Source organism: Micromys minutus, assembly GCF_963924665.1.
Source record: "Micromys minutus genome assembly, chromosome: 6".
In the NCBI taxonomy this organism is placed as follows: domain Eukaryota; kingdom Metazoa; phylum Chordata; class Mammalia; order Rodentia; family Muridae; genus Micromys; species Micromys minutus.
Genome location: NC_137975.1, coordinates 9,367,495 through 9,385,982, shown reverse-complemented (window position 1 = coordinate 9,385,982; position 18,488 = coordinate 9,367,495). Strand labels below are relative to the sequence as shown.

General features: G+C 37.5%; 1 protein-coding gene across 1 annotated transcript in view; it reads right to left on the bottom strand.

Annotated features, from left to right (window-relative positions):
* Positions 1 to 18,488, bottom strand: part of LOC308421694 (contactin-associated protein like 5-1-like) — a gene marked incomplete at both ends in the record, with an annotated part of 497,826 nt that overhangs the window by 386,514 nt on the left and 92,824 nt on the right. Inside the window, one exon of the mRNA XM_080918133.1 lies at positions 1,053 to 1,317. Coding sequence (XP_080774259.1) covers positions 1,053 to 1,317 — 265 coding nt within the window. The remainder of the gene's footprint in view (positions 1 to 1,052; positions 1,318 to 18,488) is intronic.

Sequence of the window (18,488 nt, the reverse complement as noted above, 5' to 3'; positions counted from 1 at the left end):
TATGTTAGCACACACATGGAAAGCAGAAGACAGTATTAGGTGTTACCCTAAAGCAACACAACCAGTCTCCTCTAAGGCAAGGTTACTCACTGGCCTAGCACTTACTGATTAACCTAGGCTAATGGGACAACATGCTCCAAGGATCCACCTGTTCCCAACTTCTCCAGGCTTAAAAGAATATGTCACCACAATCAGCTTCTTTTTGGTATCCTGGGACCAAACTCGGATCTGTACGCCTTACATAGAAACACTTTTCTGACTGATCTCTCTCTAACGCTTGAAAAATAATACTGTTCTTTGTCACTCCTGAACTAAACTCTCAGATGATCTCCAACAACTTTCTAATCACAATTATTAAAGCTCACCAATTAATGAAATAGAACATATGGACGATAAAATAACCCATAATAAGGTACAAATATGACATGGAAGCCAGACAGAGTCTAAGTCAATTCCCAGATTTCTTATTTCAGAGATTGTGATGGTGTAGACATTTTGTAACAATTTGCTACTGTGGAAAGTAGATTTATGGAGGGCAACCAAGGTAAATAGGACACACGATGTGAGAGATTTCTTTGTAGGAGTCATCAGGCTACACTACAGATGGCCTAGAATGTGATAAATAATCCTGGATGAGAAATCTAACTCCCACCTTTCTGATTATTCTACAGTGAAGCAATGAGAGATGTGTTGAAATACACATGGTTGATTCAGACTTAACTGCTTCTGTTGTCTAATTATTACATGTGAGGGAGAGCAAGCTCTTTCGTATTTATAGTATATTTTCAACCACTCATTCTCCCTTTATCCCTCTGTATGATTTGGTATGTTATAAGTAGAACCTCATCCTTGGTTGATATACATTAAGATACCATTATAAACAAAAGAAAGGGGAAGAGAAGAACTTGGGAGTGGAGCAAAAAATAAAAGGATGAGGAGAAGACATTAAGGAAGACAGGAAAGAGAAAAAGAGAAAAGCAGAGGAGAGGAGAGGAGAGGATAGAGGAGAAGGGAGAAGTGATTAAAAAGACATCAGCAGAATTTGTTTGTACCTGTGAGGATTGCAGTTCCATGTCCTTCCACTTTCCTAATCAGGAGCCTCAGAGTCCCGCCCTCGAGGATGAGCAGCAGAGTCCCTGAGCCTTCAGAGAGCTCTGTGGACAGAAGCAGACCATCCTCACTCCATGTTCGAAACTGGAAACTCACTGACAGACCATCAATTTGGGGAGTGCCAGGCAGCATCAAATAACTGCTCCTGGAGTTGACAAATGTGATGGGAACAATTTGTTGTTCTGAGCAGGAAAAAGTCACATTGCCCTGAAAAAACAATTAAAAAGCAAACATATAAAAGCCATTTTCTCTTCTGCAATATGATAGTTTGTATAAACAACCACCAGCAGTGACCTTAATTTTAGAATTATACCACGTTCAGCTTTACAATCAATATGGCAGCATTGTTCTGATCAACTCTTTATGTTCAGGATTTAAGAACCCATTACTATCTGTAAAGGCTATCTGAGATTCTATGCAGAGGGCAAGAAAAAGTCAACATATCCTAAGGAACACAAGATATAAATATAATTACATTAACTAACTTCCTGATGATAGTCATATGGTAAGTCAATTCTATTCCAAACTCTGGAGTTTTAATGAAAGAAATATACATAGGAAAATACTGTTAATGTATCCTGAAGGATGGAGAGGGGGTGGGAGGGAGATGGAGAGAGAGAGAGAGAAAGAGGAAAGGAGGGAGGGAGGGAGAGGGAGAGGGAGAGAGAAGAATTAAGTTTGACTAAACTAGGGAATGGAGTAAGCCAATTACTATTTACATAAATGAGTTTGAAATGAACCCCTGTATATTCAAGAACTACGAAATAAGCTCCATATAAGCAAGTTTTGCTTAATTAATGAAAATATGTATACGTTCAGGCCCAGTTTTGGCCTCTTCTGTAGAGGTTTATAGAAGAAAAGATGGACTACTGTTTGAACAGAGCAGAGGGCTACTTTTGGCAAAGTCTCTTGTTTGGATAACTGACAAACTCTACATCCAAGTACGTCATAACTTCACTCACACTATCTCATGCCTGTAAATGTCTCCATGGCAGTGAGTGCACCTCTGTCAACTTCATGAAACAATGTCACAGGTCACATCCCCAGCAGATGTCTCCTTCTAAACCGCAAACATTTTCCGTAATAGTCTCAGTTTCTCTAAGTCTCCTGTCATGCCAACATCACTGCTGGAAACCAACACAGTTTATACACAGGGTCCAAGTAACACTTAGTGCAGATCAGGAAACCAGAAATCTATCAAACTCACAGCAGTGCTTTCTAGGAGAGACATCTACAAGTCTTGAGTTCAGTGGATAAGATACTTGCTATATAAAAATACTGATTTGAATTCACTTTTTGAGGACCAGAATTTCAAAGTAAATATGACAATATACACTTGTAATGTCAAAAGAAGCAGGTGGATACAGATTTGTTCTGGATGCTTGCTGATCAGCAGTCAATTTAACTAAACTGATGAGTTCCAGATGTAGTGAAAAACCTGGTTGAAACTTTAAGGTGAGAAAGAATAGAGGCAAAGAGTTTAAGGTAACTTCTGGCCCCCATATGCACAGGCACACACATACAGATACTTCCACATATCTACAAAACATATCCAGGTCTCAACTACGTTTTTTTTTGTGATAGTTATATGTTTATGATAACAAATAACCAGACCAAATTGAATTTCCAACAACTGTGTGCATTTGTAATCATTCACTATTCACTCAGCAGTAAAGCTGCCTGAACATGGTCTCCTATGAGTCACTGGTTGTTTTTCTGTGATAAATGTTTTTCTCTCTTCAGAAAATATTCCAAGCAGATAGAAGATTAAAAGGGATATTCATCAAGAAACAGTGTGTACCATTTTAGGAAAAAGGCCAAATGCTTATGTGTGCATCCAGGATTCTACACAAACCTCCTCTTAAAGTCATAATCAAGTCTATATGTCATTTTTTTGTGACTGTGCAAGAGAATCCAATGAATAGCTTGCATTTGCTGATATCACCTTTGCTCCTTCCATTACTATAAAAGCCACCATGTTTTAATGTACAAACAACTGTGCATTATCTCATGAATCAATTTGCCTCTTTGATTATCTGAAACATTTATGAATTAATACATCCCAGTGTATGAATGACTCTGCCAACAATCCAGTGCATACTGTGAAATAAGTAAACTCACAAATATTCCAGAGACAAAGAGCTGGTAGCAATTGTCCATTTTCCCTCGTACTGCTGTTACTATCATGTCATGTATTAACAGATTTTCTTCAGCATTACACTGCACCCCAAATTTGAAGCTCTGTAGAATAAATAGTGCTTTGGGGATCAGAAGGAGAAAAGGGAATGCAATTGAAGTTCAAGTAAAGGTGCCTTCACTTACAAATTTTAAAGCTACAGTTCAGTTCAAATGAGTCCTAGGCATTCTGATGACAAGGGTGCTACTTATACAGCTAATGCTTATAGAAGGAACTTCTTTTGCATTCTAGAATGATAGGACCTGAACATTCATTGCTAGACATGTTTGTTTGTAATAGTTACTTTTTGTTATTTTTGTTGCTGTGGTCAAACATCTGACAATACCAACATTAAAAGATAAAGAATCTGTTCCAGCTAACAGTTCAAGGAGATATGCTACATCATGCAGGAAACATGTGGCATCACAGGAGGTACACATGTTGGCAGGAACTTGAGGCTGCTGGTCATGTGGTCATAATCTTCCAAAGAAGGGAAGCAACTAACAGTCCTATTTAACTATGATGCCTTTGAACCATATTAACTACTAGATTATGATAACCCTGAGGACACAGCAGTATCGGCCATGTTTTCATGGTAACCAACAGGTCTCTAATTACACTTGAGACCAGACTAATAAGAAGGAATTATGTGTGGTACTAAATATCTAGTCAACTATCAAGAGATAGTGAATGCATGGATCAAGGGGAAGAACCTACGTCCACTGCTTTTCTAAGATAGCATAATCCTTAAATATATTCTAAATATTTGTCCTCATATCCACAGATAAATGTAGTCCTCCAGGTATTTCAGTAAAACTCCTCTTTGTAAGAGACAGCTGCCTTTACAGAAAAGAGCAGCCAATCAAATTGCAGGGTTGTAGAGCCCTGAACCAATTGAAAATATCTTCAATAAAACTCCCACACTTAAGGCTCAGGGAATGCTTTGGAAAGAGGGAGGGAACGGTTATCAGAACCAGAAAACTGCAAGTTTGCTGTGAGATTGTGTCTCATAGAAATGGCAAAAGCTACACCCATAAAGTCAACAGGATGACTGCTCTGACTTGAGCTGAACCAGAACAATAATGATAGACAGAGAAATGTAGATAGGAGACAGTTCAGTAGGCATCAACTCTATACAAAGAAAGTAAGGCAACTGAGCAATGCTGAACATGGGAGACAGTCTTAGGGAGGAGATTATTAATTATTTGGCTATCTAATTCTACAGAGAAAGTCTTTTAAATGTACATACAAGTAACATTATAGAGACAGAACAGGTTGTACCCATGTATTTGTGTATGTAGGGTCAATATCTCCCTCCCCCCTTCTATCTCTGTGCAAGCACTAGAACACACACACACATGTTTATGTTGCTCTGTGTACATAAGGCTATCTGCAAAGATCTCTGGCCCTACCTGGTCAAAGAGAAAGGGAAAGGGCACAAGCAGGGAGGGGAAAGACCCAAGGCCACCTCCACTGTTCCTACTGCCACCACTCTGGTACTGCTGATGCTCTGTAAAGATGCAATGGCTGCACTGAGCTAAGCTGGCTGGAAAGCAAAGTGCAGGGGAGTTTCTGGTTGTGAAAGCTTCAGGAGAGCATCCTCTTCCCAGAAAGTGTTACAGCTCTTTGTGACAGATGCTATCAGAGGATGGAGTAATTTTCACACACCTTTATTCCTTCTGGATAGGATCTTATATAGAATTTTTTGGTAGGTTGGGTCTAACCATAGTTTCTTCCTCTTGATTTGGCCTGAGATGCCTACTTTATGTGAGGAGAGGCTTGGGGCACTGGCCTATGGGACTGATGGCCAAAATTCTGTCTATGTGGGGCTAGATGACAATGGTCTGGTGCCAGGAGCAGGCAGAGCTCCTACCATCTATTCAGGGTCCCAGGAACTTCAAGACAGCTTTGCCTGACCAGGCTTCCTATCATGGTCTACTATTTTTGTATGTGTGTGTGTGTGTGTGTGTGTGTGTGTGTGTATGTGTGTGTGTGTGTGTGTGAGAGAGAGAGAGAGAGAGAGAGAGAGAGAGAGAGAGAGGAAGAGAGAGAGAGAAAAAACAATTAAAATTATTTTGAAAAAAGAACAAAGGTATGTCATGATTTGGAAAGAGGAAAAGGAAGGGGAAATAATGCAATTATATTATAATCTATAAAATATACATAATTTTAAAAGAATAAATACAACCTCTCTAAGATTGAGTATTTTACAACAAAAATAGTTTGTGTAGCTTGTAAGTTTCAAGGTTGAAACTCCAAAATCAGCTTCACTAAAATGTTTGGCATCTGTTCAGAGCCAACTGTCTTGATCACAACATAGAAAAAACAGAATTTGCTGCACACATAAGGAACTAAATATACAAAGCCACCTGTTTCTAACAGTTTCTTTTTAAAAATTATGTGTGTATGTGCATGCATCCAGTGTGTATGTGTATGTATGTGTGTGTGTGTGTTTACATGACTTAACAGTCTGTAGTAACTGGTGATTTTGAGCTACTCTATATAGGCAAAGGGAAATGAACTTGAGTTATCTACAGGAGATGCAGCATGCTTTTTTCAGAGTACCCTGCCTACCCATACAGACGTGCATAGCCTCTGTAACTCTGTGATGTGTCCCATGGTTGCAAAGGATAGTGATCTACATGTTTTACTTTCTATTTGGAATTCATATGCAACCTAACTGTGGACACATAGAGTACTAGGGGCTACTCATTAACTATAGAAACGGGGCCTCTGTCCTAGCACACCTCTAAGAAGAGCCCTATTTTGTTTTGTGAGAAAAGGGTTCTTCTGAATCCATCAGTATACTATTCCCGGGGTTAATATGTGTCCTGTTCTGAAGGAGAAACACTCTCAAACTTTCTCTCAAACATTCCTCTTTTTGATGCCCTAAAACTAACCTTAATTGTATCTCCCTTCAGATAAGACCATAATACTGTCCAGTATAGCCATAATTGAGGACCAACGCCAAAATGTAAACTTACTTAAAACATGAAAACTTGGTTTTGTAATTTAGCAGATTAGTATTCAAGCAGGAATTCTGTAGATGAATGTGTCATGCTACAGTGTCGAAGACTGGGCAAGGATACATTGTTCCTCCAAAGATGTTTGGATTAAATATTATTTCTGGTTCCACATGTCAAGTTCAGCTAAGATCCAGACAGCAGAGTCAGTAAGGTTTCTTGTCCCAGGGTTGTTGAGTCCCATCTAATCCATTTAGTGTTCCACAAAGACACAAAGCGTAGCCAAGAGAAAACAACTCGATTTTACCCATTTTTCTGCCTGATCTTGGGTGACTCTCCTTATCTTTCCTAGCCTTCAGCTGGCAAGTACTCCACAGTCCAGCTTGCAAGGTTCTGCAGCCTTTAAAAGTCACTGACAAAAATGTATTCATATACTTTTATGCAAAAATCCTTTAAATTTGTACATTTATCTTTGTTTTTTAAAATAAAGTTGTTCAAAAAAAAGTCACATTCAGTTATGTCATTGTCTTTATTTGCTTACAAGATCTTGGGGTTTTGGAGGTATCTTGTTAAGAGCAGTTCCCAGTACTTTCCGGACTTCATAAAACGGTGCACCAACTCATTATAAGAAACCTCATCCTCAGTCTTCATTGTGTGTATGTAAGTGTCTTGTTGGGAAGATAGGAATCGAGACTGTCATACTCCTTTCTTTTGGCCTGAGAACTATTTGAACAATAGATTAAAAAATAAAAATAAAAAACTAAATCACCTCCGGGAATCTCAGACTGGGATAAGGAAAAGGCGGAAGCCCCTTTCAACCACACTGGGGGCTTTTCTTTCTGAAAGAGAATTTTCATATTTATGACCACCTTTCTGATCACCTTAAAAGAGAGACAAGCTAGGACAATGATGATAAACAGGGGTTCTTACGCTATGAGTAATGATTGCCTTGTTTGTATAAGCCTCTTATTATGTTTTCACAGGTGCTGTGGTAGGATACAACTTTAATCCCAGCACTCAGAAAACATAGGTAGGCAGATCTCTGTGAATTATAGGTCAGCCAGTTCTGCAGAGAGTGTACCAGGACAGGCAGGACTACACAGAGAAACTCTGTCTCAAACATCAACCCCAGCCCCTGAGAAAAAAGAAAAACAATTCCACAGATGAGTTTGAGACTTACACAGGACTTCTTTACTCCTCTTGCCAACATGCTAACGTTGAATATATCTCCTTTTCCTTCTCTGACTACTACTTGTGTGTTGACTTGGCTTCCTGAGGAAATTAGTTGAGCCAACCTTCTCAGGGCTGTCATAGCATAGACACTTACTCGTGTGTGGTGTGTGTGTATGTGTGTCTCTGTGTGTGTGTGTGTGTGTGTGTGTGTGTGTGTGTGTTAGTTGTTTCTATGGAGAAATCTGACTAGTATAAATGGTAGTGAGGGAAAATAAATAATAAACTAACTTTGAAGACATTCAAAGGAACATTTGGGTGAGAAGCAAAGGCCTGGCTCCAGCAACCTTTACTTATATATTGAATCAACTTCAAGCAAGAAAGATCACACAGTCCCTAACTGCTAAAGGACTATCACTGGTCTTGTTTGTGTTTTACACCATCCCTACTAAGTGTGAAGATACCCTAACAGCAAATCAGCCTTCTCTCACTTTAGACTTTCTATGGCAACCTAAGCACACCTAGATACCGATTTCTCTACCACTAGTGACCTCTCCAGATTCCAAAGCCATTATCCATATTTGTTGCCAATTTACCCATGAGCCTTTTTCTTTGTCCACACCTGAGCTTTTTGAAATCTCAGATATCTTCATGAGTCCATTCTTTTACCTGAAGACATCTGCATATTTCTAATATGTTATAAAAATAATCAGGTACTTTATGACAAGTAACTAAGAGTATAATAGAATGACAGAAGAGTAAGTGTGTGGAGACAGGGAGACACACACGCACGCATACACACACACAGAGAGAGAGAGAGAGAGAGAGAGAGAGAGAGAGACAGACAGACAGACAGACAGACACACAGAGACAGAAAGAGATGATGATTAACATATAAAGAAGCTAGAAGGTAGCAATAGATAAAAAAATAAATCCTTTCCTACTTGGGCTACTTATGAAATAATTGTAATAAAATTGCCAAGATACAGGGTGCTAATGTTAATTATACAAAGGTTCATCAACCTCCTGGCCAAAACATATTTAACACATCCTTGTCCTATAGGAATTAGACTTGTTCATTTGGATCACAGTCCATCACTGAGTCAAGTTAGGAAAGTAAGTCAAGGCAGGAGCCAGGAGCGAGAAATAAAGGGAGAAACCCTTGAGAAAAGCTGCTCAGCATGCCTTTCTAAACAACCCAGGACTCCCTGCTCATGGTGGCACCACGTAGAGGGAACTGAGTCTTCCCATGCAATCCTTAATCGAGAAAATGCTCACAAACTTGTATACTGACCAATCTGATAGAGGTAGGTCCTCAACTGAGGACCATTTTTCCCAGGTAGTGTGGTTTCTTTCTTTCTTTCTTTCTTTTTTTTCTTTTTTTCTTTTCTTTTTTTTTTTTTTTTTTTTTTTGAGTTGGCAAAGTTTAACCAGAATACTAGCCATTCTGAGCAGTGAATTTTTCCATTCTTGGTAAAATATTTTTCTTCTATTTCTCTGTGTCACTGGTCAAATCATTTATGCTGGAACATGAGGACAAAAAAAAAAAAACTTGATCCTGTAACAATGGGTCATTAAGAAAATGAATCAAGAGCAATCCTGATTTAAATTTTGAGAAGAAATCCAGAGTTCTGCATTTTGGTATAACTGGATTCTGGTCATGAATATTTACTGGCAATTAATATATAAATGTAGGACAACCATTTTTTTTTTTTGTAGATTTAGTATTTTATTACTGTTTTAGAATGGTAACACAAGGCCTAATTTAGATGGGGAAAAAAAAAACACATGTAATATTGGTCCTATTTGGAACTTCAGTTCATCTCAGGCCTTATATAAGTTATCTTTTTTGTATCCTAGGTTGTTATAGCAGATGGTACTAGGGATCTCACAGGTTTCCACATTGTTGGAGACTGAACACACATAAATTTCTCGCATCATTTTTGTAGATGAAGCCACATATAAATCTTTCTATTGCTAAAATAAGAAATTGAATTAAGCATTTACATCTTAAATGAAAGTTTCCTTGGGTATACTGCACATTAGGAAGGAACACTAGGCTTCTAGCCCCAATGTCTACCTCACTACAGGTAAGAATATAATAGTCAATCAACATGGCTAATAATTACATGGGTGTCTATGACTGCATGAGTGCATGTATATATACATACATACATAGATACATACATACATATATGTCTCACTAATTCTCTGTCTCTTTCTCAGTCTCTGTTTCTCTTGGTCTCCTTCCCCATCTGTGTGTGTGTGTGTGTGTGTGTGTGTGTGTGTGTGTGTGTGTGTGTGTGTGTGTGAATGTCTGTGTGAAGTATCATCTTGAGTATGATAACACTTGTTTGTGAGACAGAGTCACTCAATGGGAGTTAGGACTTACAAATTCAGCTACACTAGCTGCCCAATTATTCCCAGACATCCTCGTGTTATCACTTCTTAGCACTGACAGTACTCATGGTATCATACCAAGGTTTTTATGCAAGTGACCAGTGTAGAATGCAATACAGATTCCCATGATTGCATATGAGGCACACTTTATGAAGCTACCTATCTCAAAGTCCAATGGTACATGCAGATTAATAGAGAGAAGCATATAAAATTTAAGAAATGCTATATTAAGTGCCCTCAGCAGGGAGTGATAACCAACTGCCTGGCTATTTCTTCTTTCTTTCCTCTCTACACTAAAATGTTTTCTTGGAAGAATGCTTGGTTAATACTAAACTTTGTAGAGAATTAGGGTGACTAGCTTCACTGAAGATGATGTAGTGAGAGAATTATATGCAGCTGCTTAGCAGGGTGCTGGGCCAGAGCCTACACAATGAAAAGTAGAGAAAATGAATGAGGGTGTATATCACTTCTTAGCAGCCTTCTTCTTTCAAATATAGTCAGCTCATTCTACCATCACATCTGGGCTATGTCAGATGCTGACTGAAATCCAATAAAATCCATCCAACTAAAAGCTTTCAACCATGGCAGAGGAGCTCATCAAAACAGAGATCTTGTAGTAATAACATAATTATAGTCATTTCCTCATGATTGATGGGTAGGATAGCATGACAGCAGCACTTGTTCAAGAAATTCTGACAGGGATGCCTGGGTACCATTTAAGTCTATGTGATAGGACACTTCAGAATAAATCAAATACATGGGCCCTATTCTTCCCACACAAGCATCAGTTTAAAGATGTTGCTGTTCTGAGACACTATAAAATTGACATGGACTTATGTGTTTACAACCCAAGTTAAAAAAATAGTCTGCTTTATCTTTCCTAAAGACAGAGTCAGAAATTTTCTGATGCTATTGATAAAGCCAAAATTACCCACTGAAGCAAGCTTTTTTTTTTTTTCTAAAGATCTCTCAAACGGAGATGTAAGAGACAATGAAGAAACCACTTTCTTACTACTAAAATGACCTAGGACCTTGACGGCATTTTTGCTTCCATCCCTTTCATAAATATAAACAATGCCCTTCATAGATCTATTTTACAAAATTGTTTATAAAAGCAAATATTTTTATCTTTAAACTTTACTCCAAATTATACCCTATGACAAATGTAACTTGAGAGCTATTCAAATCCTCTATGTGGACATGTAAAGATATCAACACATGACTTACCTTTGTGAATCCCATGCTTATAGTATTAGTGAATTTTCAAGAATGCCATTCTTCTAGTTTTAATGTCTCCAACTATGACTCATATTGGCTCATTCTGAAACTATCTTTTTAATGAAGTCATAAACTTGAACCTGGTCAGAATGGAGGACTATGTAATGAACTTGTGCTTCTCCTAGTGATGGCATAGTGTTATGGCTTCACCACTCACTGCTGCCAACATTTCCAGAACATTATCACCCAGCATGCAGCAGAAGTTCACTGGTTAACAGGCACTTTAGCCAGAATACAGTATATCCCACAAATATGATTGATTTCCCAAGCTGGGGTAAGGATCTGGTAGAAGTGAGAATTCTGAGACATTTGTAAAGAATAGATAACTGTGAAACTTTATACCTTTACAATCCAATAGTGCACATTTAGAACAGAATAGATTGAAAAGTACAGAGAAAAATTAAGAGTAAATACATAAAGATGGACTAAATGTTTTGAGCTCTAGAGTGCATGACTGACAAGCAAAACTCTACCAATACCACCTTCCTTCCTCTGCATAATTCTCTATCACAACCCATACTAAAGGAAAGGGAGAAACATTGAGCAATATTTTCTCCTCCTTTTGCTCATCATAATTTTTTTTTACCAAGCAAAGTTAGTGTGTTCACACCTTGTTTTCCTGAAGTAAAGAATTTAAGCTAGAATTGAGCTGGAAGCTTCCTCCTTACAAGCTACCTTTGAGTCCCAGAAGAAGCTATGCATGCTGCTGGGAAAGAAGTCATCAGCAGTGTTACACAGCTGTGAACTCCATGAAATATGAGATCAATCATCCAGGTAATATGTGGCCACCTGTTCAGCAGTGGCATTACTGTTACTGTGGTAACCCCTCTCTCATTAGATTTGAGGTATATTCAGAAGCAAGAAATTCATTCCTGGTACTGTAAACATGATCAGAAAACCATGATCAGGGAGGTCACAGCCCTTGAGAAGCACAGAATACAGATATTTAGCTAAATTGACATATCACCAATCTGCCTTCCAAATTATGCGCATTTTTATCACAAATTCTACTTTTAACCTTAATCAGGGAAACCTCTGCTTACAGTGAATAGTAGTGACTGAAGTGATCCACCAGTATACAAGGTTCTAAGAATAATGATAATTGATCAGCCATAAACAAGATATTTATACTGTCCCTCTATGGCTCAGAAAATAAGTGTAGCAGAGAAAAGTGGGAAAGAATATAAGTTTTTTTTTGTTTTTGTTTTTGTTTTTGTTTTTGTTTTTGTTTGTGTGTGTGTGTGTGTGTGTGTGTGTGTGTGTGTGTGTGTACAACATAGACATTTAAATTATGAACTCACGGCATCTGTAGATTGTGGGATGGAACTTGCACAATATGGGCCCATCAGCAGCCAGGCATAGCTAGATGATGGGCTCTAGAACCTAACTCTTGCTCTGGAACTACATTACTACCAGTAGATTTAGGGAGGAAAGAGGCACTTCCTCAAATTGTGTACCCACTGCCAATTTTGCCTTGCTCCAAATGTTATTTCCAAGCCAGTGGTCACAGAGATAGCCTTGACTAAACTAAATAAGTTTCAAATAAACAACTGCAAATCATGAATCTTGACAAGATCAAGATAGGGAAGAAATCTGGCTCCACAGGAATGGAAGAGAGATAAAAGAGTGTGGAGAAGAGATGAAACAGAATGCATTATCTATTAAATATCATCAAAGTACAAAATTAATTTCATAAAATGAACTAGAGGTATCTTAATGACTAAAAAATTTATGCATGTAAATTTAGAATATTTTATGCTAATTAAAAATAGTGTGTTAACAGGGATGTAGGTGGTCAAGCCTGAAAGAAAATTTCAAAGAAACATACAGAGCAATTCTCCTTTCTGTGACTCCCTCAAAGAGTCTATGCTAAAAGAAAGAGCATTTTTCAGGATCAGAAAACATTCACTAATGTATTTTTGCATCCTAAGAGAATTGCCCCTTTGAGAACGGGGACTTCTCTTCTATAAGTTCTCCAGTCGTAAAGTCTCCTTCAACCTCTATTCCCAAATTTGTTTCCTGGAGGTTGACCAGAATAAACCTTGCTGGTCGTGCTAGCAATTTGAGTTTATTGACCTATAATACTACTTTCAACCTACCAATGTAAGATAGCTGACTAACTTTTCCACTAGCATGGCTCTTTAATTCAACTTTAGGATGGAAATTTGCCCTCTTCTATGGTCTTCCTAATTTTTCAGTCTGTGTTCCTACTCTATAGCATCAGACATGGCTGGAATGAAATCATTACCAGAGATAATTTATAATTTCTAAGTATAAAAAGCTGATTTTTTTAATTGAAGAACTTTATTTGAAAAAACAAAGTTAAATTTACAGATTTTAAGCATTTTTTGCATAAAAGTATACGAATACATTTTTGTCAGTACTTGGTTTTTTTAAAGGGTTGATAGTGTGCCTTAAGATCTTACTAGTTACAATGAGCAAAAAGTACATGTAAAACAAGATGTAACCTGGAAGTAGTCAAAGTTTTCTTGGTGTGTAAAGATTAAGCATAATGGTTTTTCATTTTCTTTTTTTTTTCTTTTTTTCTTTTTTGGCTTTTGTTTTTTTCTTAAACTTCATATAAACTTTGAGTTGTTTCTGGGATGCTCTGAGCTTTCTGGGGTTATTATCCAATTAGCAGTTATTGGATATTATGTCTGTTCTTTTGTGACTGGGTTATCTCACTCAGGATAATATTTTCTAGATGCATCCATTTTCTTAAGAATCCCATAAAGTCATTGTTTCTGACAGCTGAGTACTATTCCATTGTGTAAATGTACCACAATTTTTGTATCCATTCATCTACTGAAAAACATCTGGGTTCTTTCCTGCTTCTGGCTATTATAAATAGAGCTGCTATGAACATTGTGGTGCATGTATCTTTGCTGTATGTTGGAGCATCTCTGGAGTATGTGCCCAGAAGTGGAATAACTGGGTCTTCAGGTAGTAATATTTCCAATTTTCTGAGGAACCATCAGACTGATTTCAACAGTGGTTGTACCAGTTTACAACTCCACCAACAGTGGAGAAGTGTTCCTCTTTTTCTTCATCCTTATCAGCATATGCTGTCATCTGAATTTTTGTTCTTGACCAATCTGACTGGTGTGAGGTGGAATCTCAGGGTTGTTTTGATTTGCATTTCCCTGATGGCTAATGATGTCAAGCACTTGCTTAGATGCTTCTCAGCCATTTGATATTCCTCAATTGAGAACATTTTTTTTTTAGCTCTGTACCCCATTTTTAATAGGATTGTTTGATTCTCTGGTATCTAACTTCTTAAGTTCTTTGTATACCTTGGATATTAGGTAGGCCTCTATCTGATGTGGGGTTGGTAAAGATCTTTTCCCTTTCTGTTGGCGGCCATTTTGTTTTCTTGAATTTCCTCAGTTTCAGTTATTATGTCTACACTTTCATTTCTGATTTTGTTAATTTGGATACTCTCTCTTTGCCCTCTAATTAGTCTGGCTGAGGGTTTATCTATCTTGTCAATTTTCTCAAAGACCCAGCTCTTGGTTTTGTTGATTCTTTGAATGGTTCTTTTTATTTCTATTTGGAAATTTCTGCTTTGAGTTTGATTTTTTCTTGCTGTCTACTCCTCTTGGGTGTATCTGCTTCCTTTTGTTCTAGAGCTTTCAACTGTGCTGTCAAGTTGCTAGTGTATGCTGTTTCCAGTTTCTTTTTGAAAGCACTCAGAGCTATGAGTTTTTTTTTTTTTTTTCTCAGTACTTCTTTCATTGCATCCCATAGGTTTGGGTATGTTGTGTTTCTATTTTCATTAAATTCTAAAAAATACTTAATTTTTTTATTTCATCTTTGACCATGCTATTATTTAATAGAGCATTGTTTAGTTTCCATGTATACATGGGCTTTTTCTTGTCTTTGTTGTTATTAAAGACTAACCTTAGACCATGGTGATCTGATAGGATGTATAGGAGTGTTTGAATCTTCTTATATCCATTGAGGCTTGTTTTGTGACCAATTATATGGTAAGTTTTGGAGAAGGTGCCATGAGGTTCTGAGAAGAAGGTGTATTCTTTTGTTTAATGATGATATCTTCTGTAGATGTCTATTAATTCCAATTGTTTCATAACCTCTGCAAGTTTCACTGTGTCCTTGTTCAGTTTCTGTTTCCATGGTCTGTCCATTGATGAGAATGGGGTGTTGAGGTCTGCCACTATTATTGTGTGGGGTTCAATGTATTTTTTGAGCTTTAGTAGAGTTTCTTTTATGAATATGGGTGCTTTTGTATTTGGAGCATACATGTTAAGGATTGAGAGTTCCTCCTGAAAATTTTCCCTGTAATGAGTAAAAAAGTGTCCTTCCTTTTCTTTATTCATCTTTTGGTTGAAAATCTACTTTATTTGATATTAAAATGGCCACTCCAGCTTGCTTCTTGGGGCAGTTTGCTTGGAAAGTTTTTTCCCAACCTTTTTCTCTGAAATAGTGTCTGTCTTTGTCTCTGAGATGAGTTTCCTGTATGCAGCAAAATGCTGGGTTTTGTTTATGTAACCAAGTTTTGTCCCCCTATTTATATTTGAAAGTACATTTTTTGAACATCTTTCTTCTTGAAAATGAATTTACTACCTATTCAAGTCATATAAAAACCCCATAAAAGACTCTCTGAACCTGTAATATTGATGTTAAGTTATGTCTCAGAGGTTAAGTGTGCTTACTAAGATTTCATGAGGAGTATTTTGTGTATTCCAGCATCCTTGTAGCAAGGCAGATGTCTGGTACAAGCTTGTAACCTCACATCTATGATAGAAAGAAGCAAGACTGGGCTTTTCTGACTCCCAGATTTATGGAGAAATCACAAACTCTGGGTTCAAACAGAAGCTTAGTTAAAAGAATAGAAGATGGTAAGAAATAAGACACCAGATGAGTTTTTTGGTCTTTGGACATGGATATAAATCTTCATACATATATGTGTATATACACTTAAACATATATAATTATGTATGACAATATATACACATATATGTTATATATAAATAAATTTTTCAAATAAAAATGAAATCTATTATATTCTTCGTATTAAATATACTCTGAACATAAATTATACATAAAAGCTAATGAAAGTCACATTGATAATCTTCATTCACTCTCAATTAGACTACTTGTTCTGAACCCTTTTGTACCAATTTCTCTCTTGGGAGTTTCATATCTTGGCAAGAGTGTAAAGACTAGAGATAGAAATATTAAAAATGGGATATGCTATCTTAGGTCAGGATCATGACTCACAGAACACAATTAGATGATAGACCACTGCAATGGCGAGAGGTTTCTATTCCATGTGCATGGAGTTGCTCATCCTTGTAGGAAGAGTCAACCCAGAACTCAAAAAGCACACATCTTTTACACTTTTATATGAAGGGGGTGAGCTACTATTTTATCATTGGTCAGCAGTATAATTTTCAGAAAGAGAGGAGGAAGGGGAAGGAAATGGGGGGAGAAACTTTGGCAGTAAGGTTGTTGACAATTTGCATTCTTCTTGGAATTCACTACAGGGAGGGAGTAGCAGAGCTGTTCCTAAAGCAGTTATTTTTGTTTTGTCTTAACTCTGTTTGGTCAGCATAGCTTGACCTGTCATTAAAATTTTGTTTCTATACTTTTAGAAACTTGTTTATATATTTCAAAACTTTGAGGGGCTTTGTCCTTGTTTTGTTTCTCAAACTTAGACCATGAGTTTATTATGACATGAGTCAGGACTTTCTAGAGGGACAGGTGGTTATCAGTCATTATATTCTGTGGTTTTCCTAAGAATTACTCTGGGCCATTGTTTTTATTTGTCGGACACAGGTGGGATCTCATAGTCTTGGGATGACTGGAAAATCTCTGAGTCTGACTTTAACCGTTTCTGTGTTTTTAGGTTCTCACCTTCTAAGAACATGGTGGTTGGGAAAAGTCTCAGAAACCATAAAAATCTTGTTTGTTTGTTTTTTTACATCAATACAATAAGAAAATTGGCAGAGAGACCAAATAGAAACCATTATATACAAACAGAATATGCTCAAGACAAACCTAGCATTTGTAAACATGGTAAAGGAGAAATTATACAGATACTTTATAATGTATCATCAGTCTTGTGGGCTTGTGGTTCCAGGCCAGAGAGCCTCTTAGTTCACCAGCCTATTCCTCTTTATTAATAAAGTGTTTTCAATTGTATTTTTAATCATGTGTCTCTGGCCTAATACTCTGGCATGGGACATAAGTGCATGCAAATTTTCTGAGGTACAGTGGAACTCAGAAATACATCCGTCACAATTTCACAACTAAAACATTGATCCTTTCCTTAGCAATACACCCCTGGGCTGGACTTGAGTCTCCTAGCAACAATACCAAGGAAATAATGACTCTTATCTCTACTTTTAAATGGCAAAAGGTCAGATTCAGAATTAGTTTGGTTAAGTTTAAGTTGATGAGTTACTAAAGTAGAAGCTTCATGGCCTAGCCAGTCATATAGAGGGAAGATTTAGAGATCCCTGACCCTGGAACTCCCTACATCTGGTCACAGTGAAATGCTATGATGTCCCTACCCTCATGTTTGTCCTGAATGGAGGTGATAAATCAAGAGTAGTGAGGTAACACAATCACAAAAGAATACACATGGTATGCACTCACTGATAATTGGATACTAGCTCACACAAGCTCTGTATACCGAAGAAACCATTCCCAAACCTTACAAAGCTCAAAAAGAAGGAAGATCAAAATGTGGATGCCTCTGTGCTTCTTAGAAGGGAGAGCAAAACACTCATTGGAGGAAATACAAGGTCAAATAGAGTAGCAGGGATTGAAGAAAAGATCATTCTGAGGCTTCCTTACTTGGGGTTCCACCCCATATTCAGTCACCTAACCTAAGCAGTATTGCTGATGCCAAGAAGTACTTACTGGCAGGATCCAGATATGGATGTCTCCTCAGAGGAACTGCCAGAGTCATACAGATACAGTTGAGGATGCTTACAGCTAACCATCAGATTGAACATGGGGTTGTCAATGAAAGCTAGAGAAAGGACTGAAGGAGCTGAAAGGGTTTGCAACTTCATGGGGAGGGCAACATTATCAACCAACCAAACCCTTAAGAACTCCCATAGACTAAAACACCAACCATTGAGCACACATGGAGAGACCTATGGCTCCACTTGCATATTTACCAGAGGAGGCCTTTGGTCCAGTGAAGGTGCATTTTCCCAGTAAAGGTAATGAATGCCAAGGCACAAAGATGGAGAGGGTGATTGGAAGAGGGAGCACTTTCATGGAAGTGGAGGGGGATGAGGGTGGGAGGGGGGATAATATTTAAAGTGTAAATACAGAGAATATCCAATAAAAAAAAAACTGAAGAAAAAGAGTAGTTAACACACTTTTCTTAAGATTTCTTTTTTAAATTGTGTGTG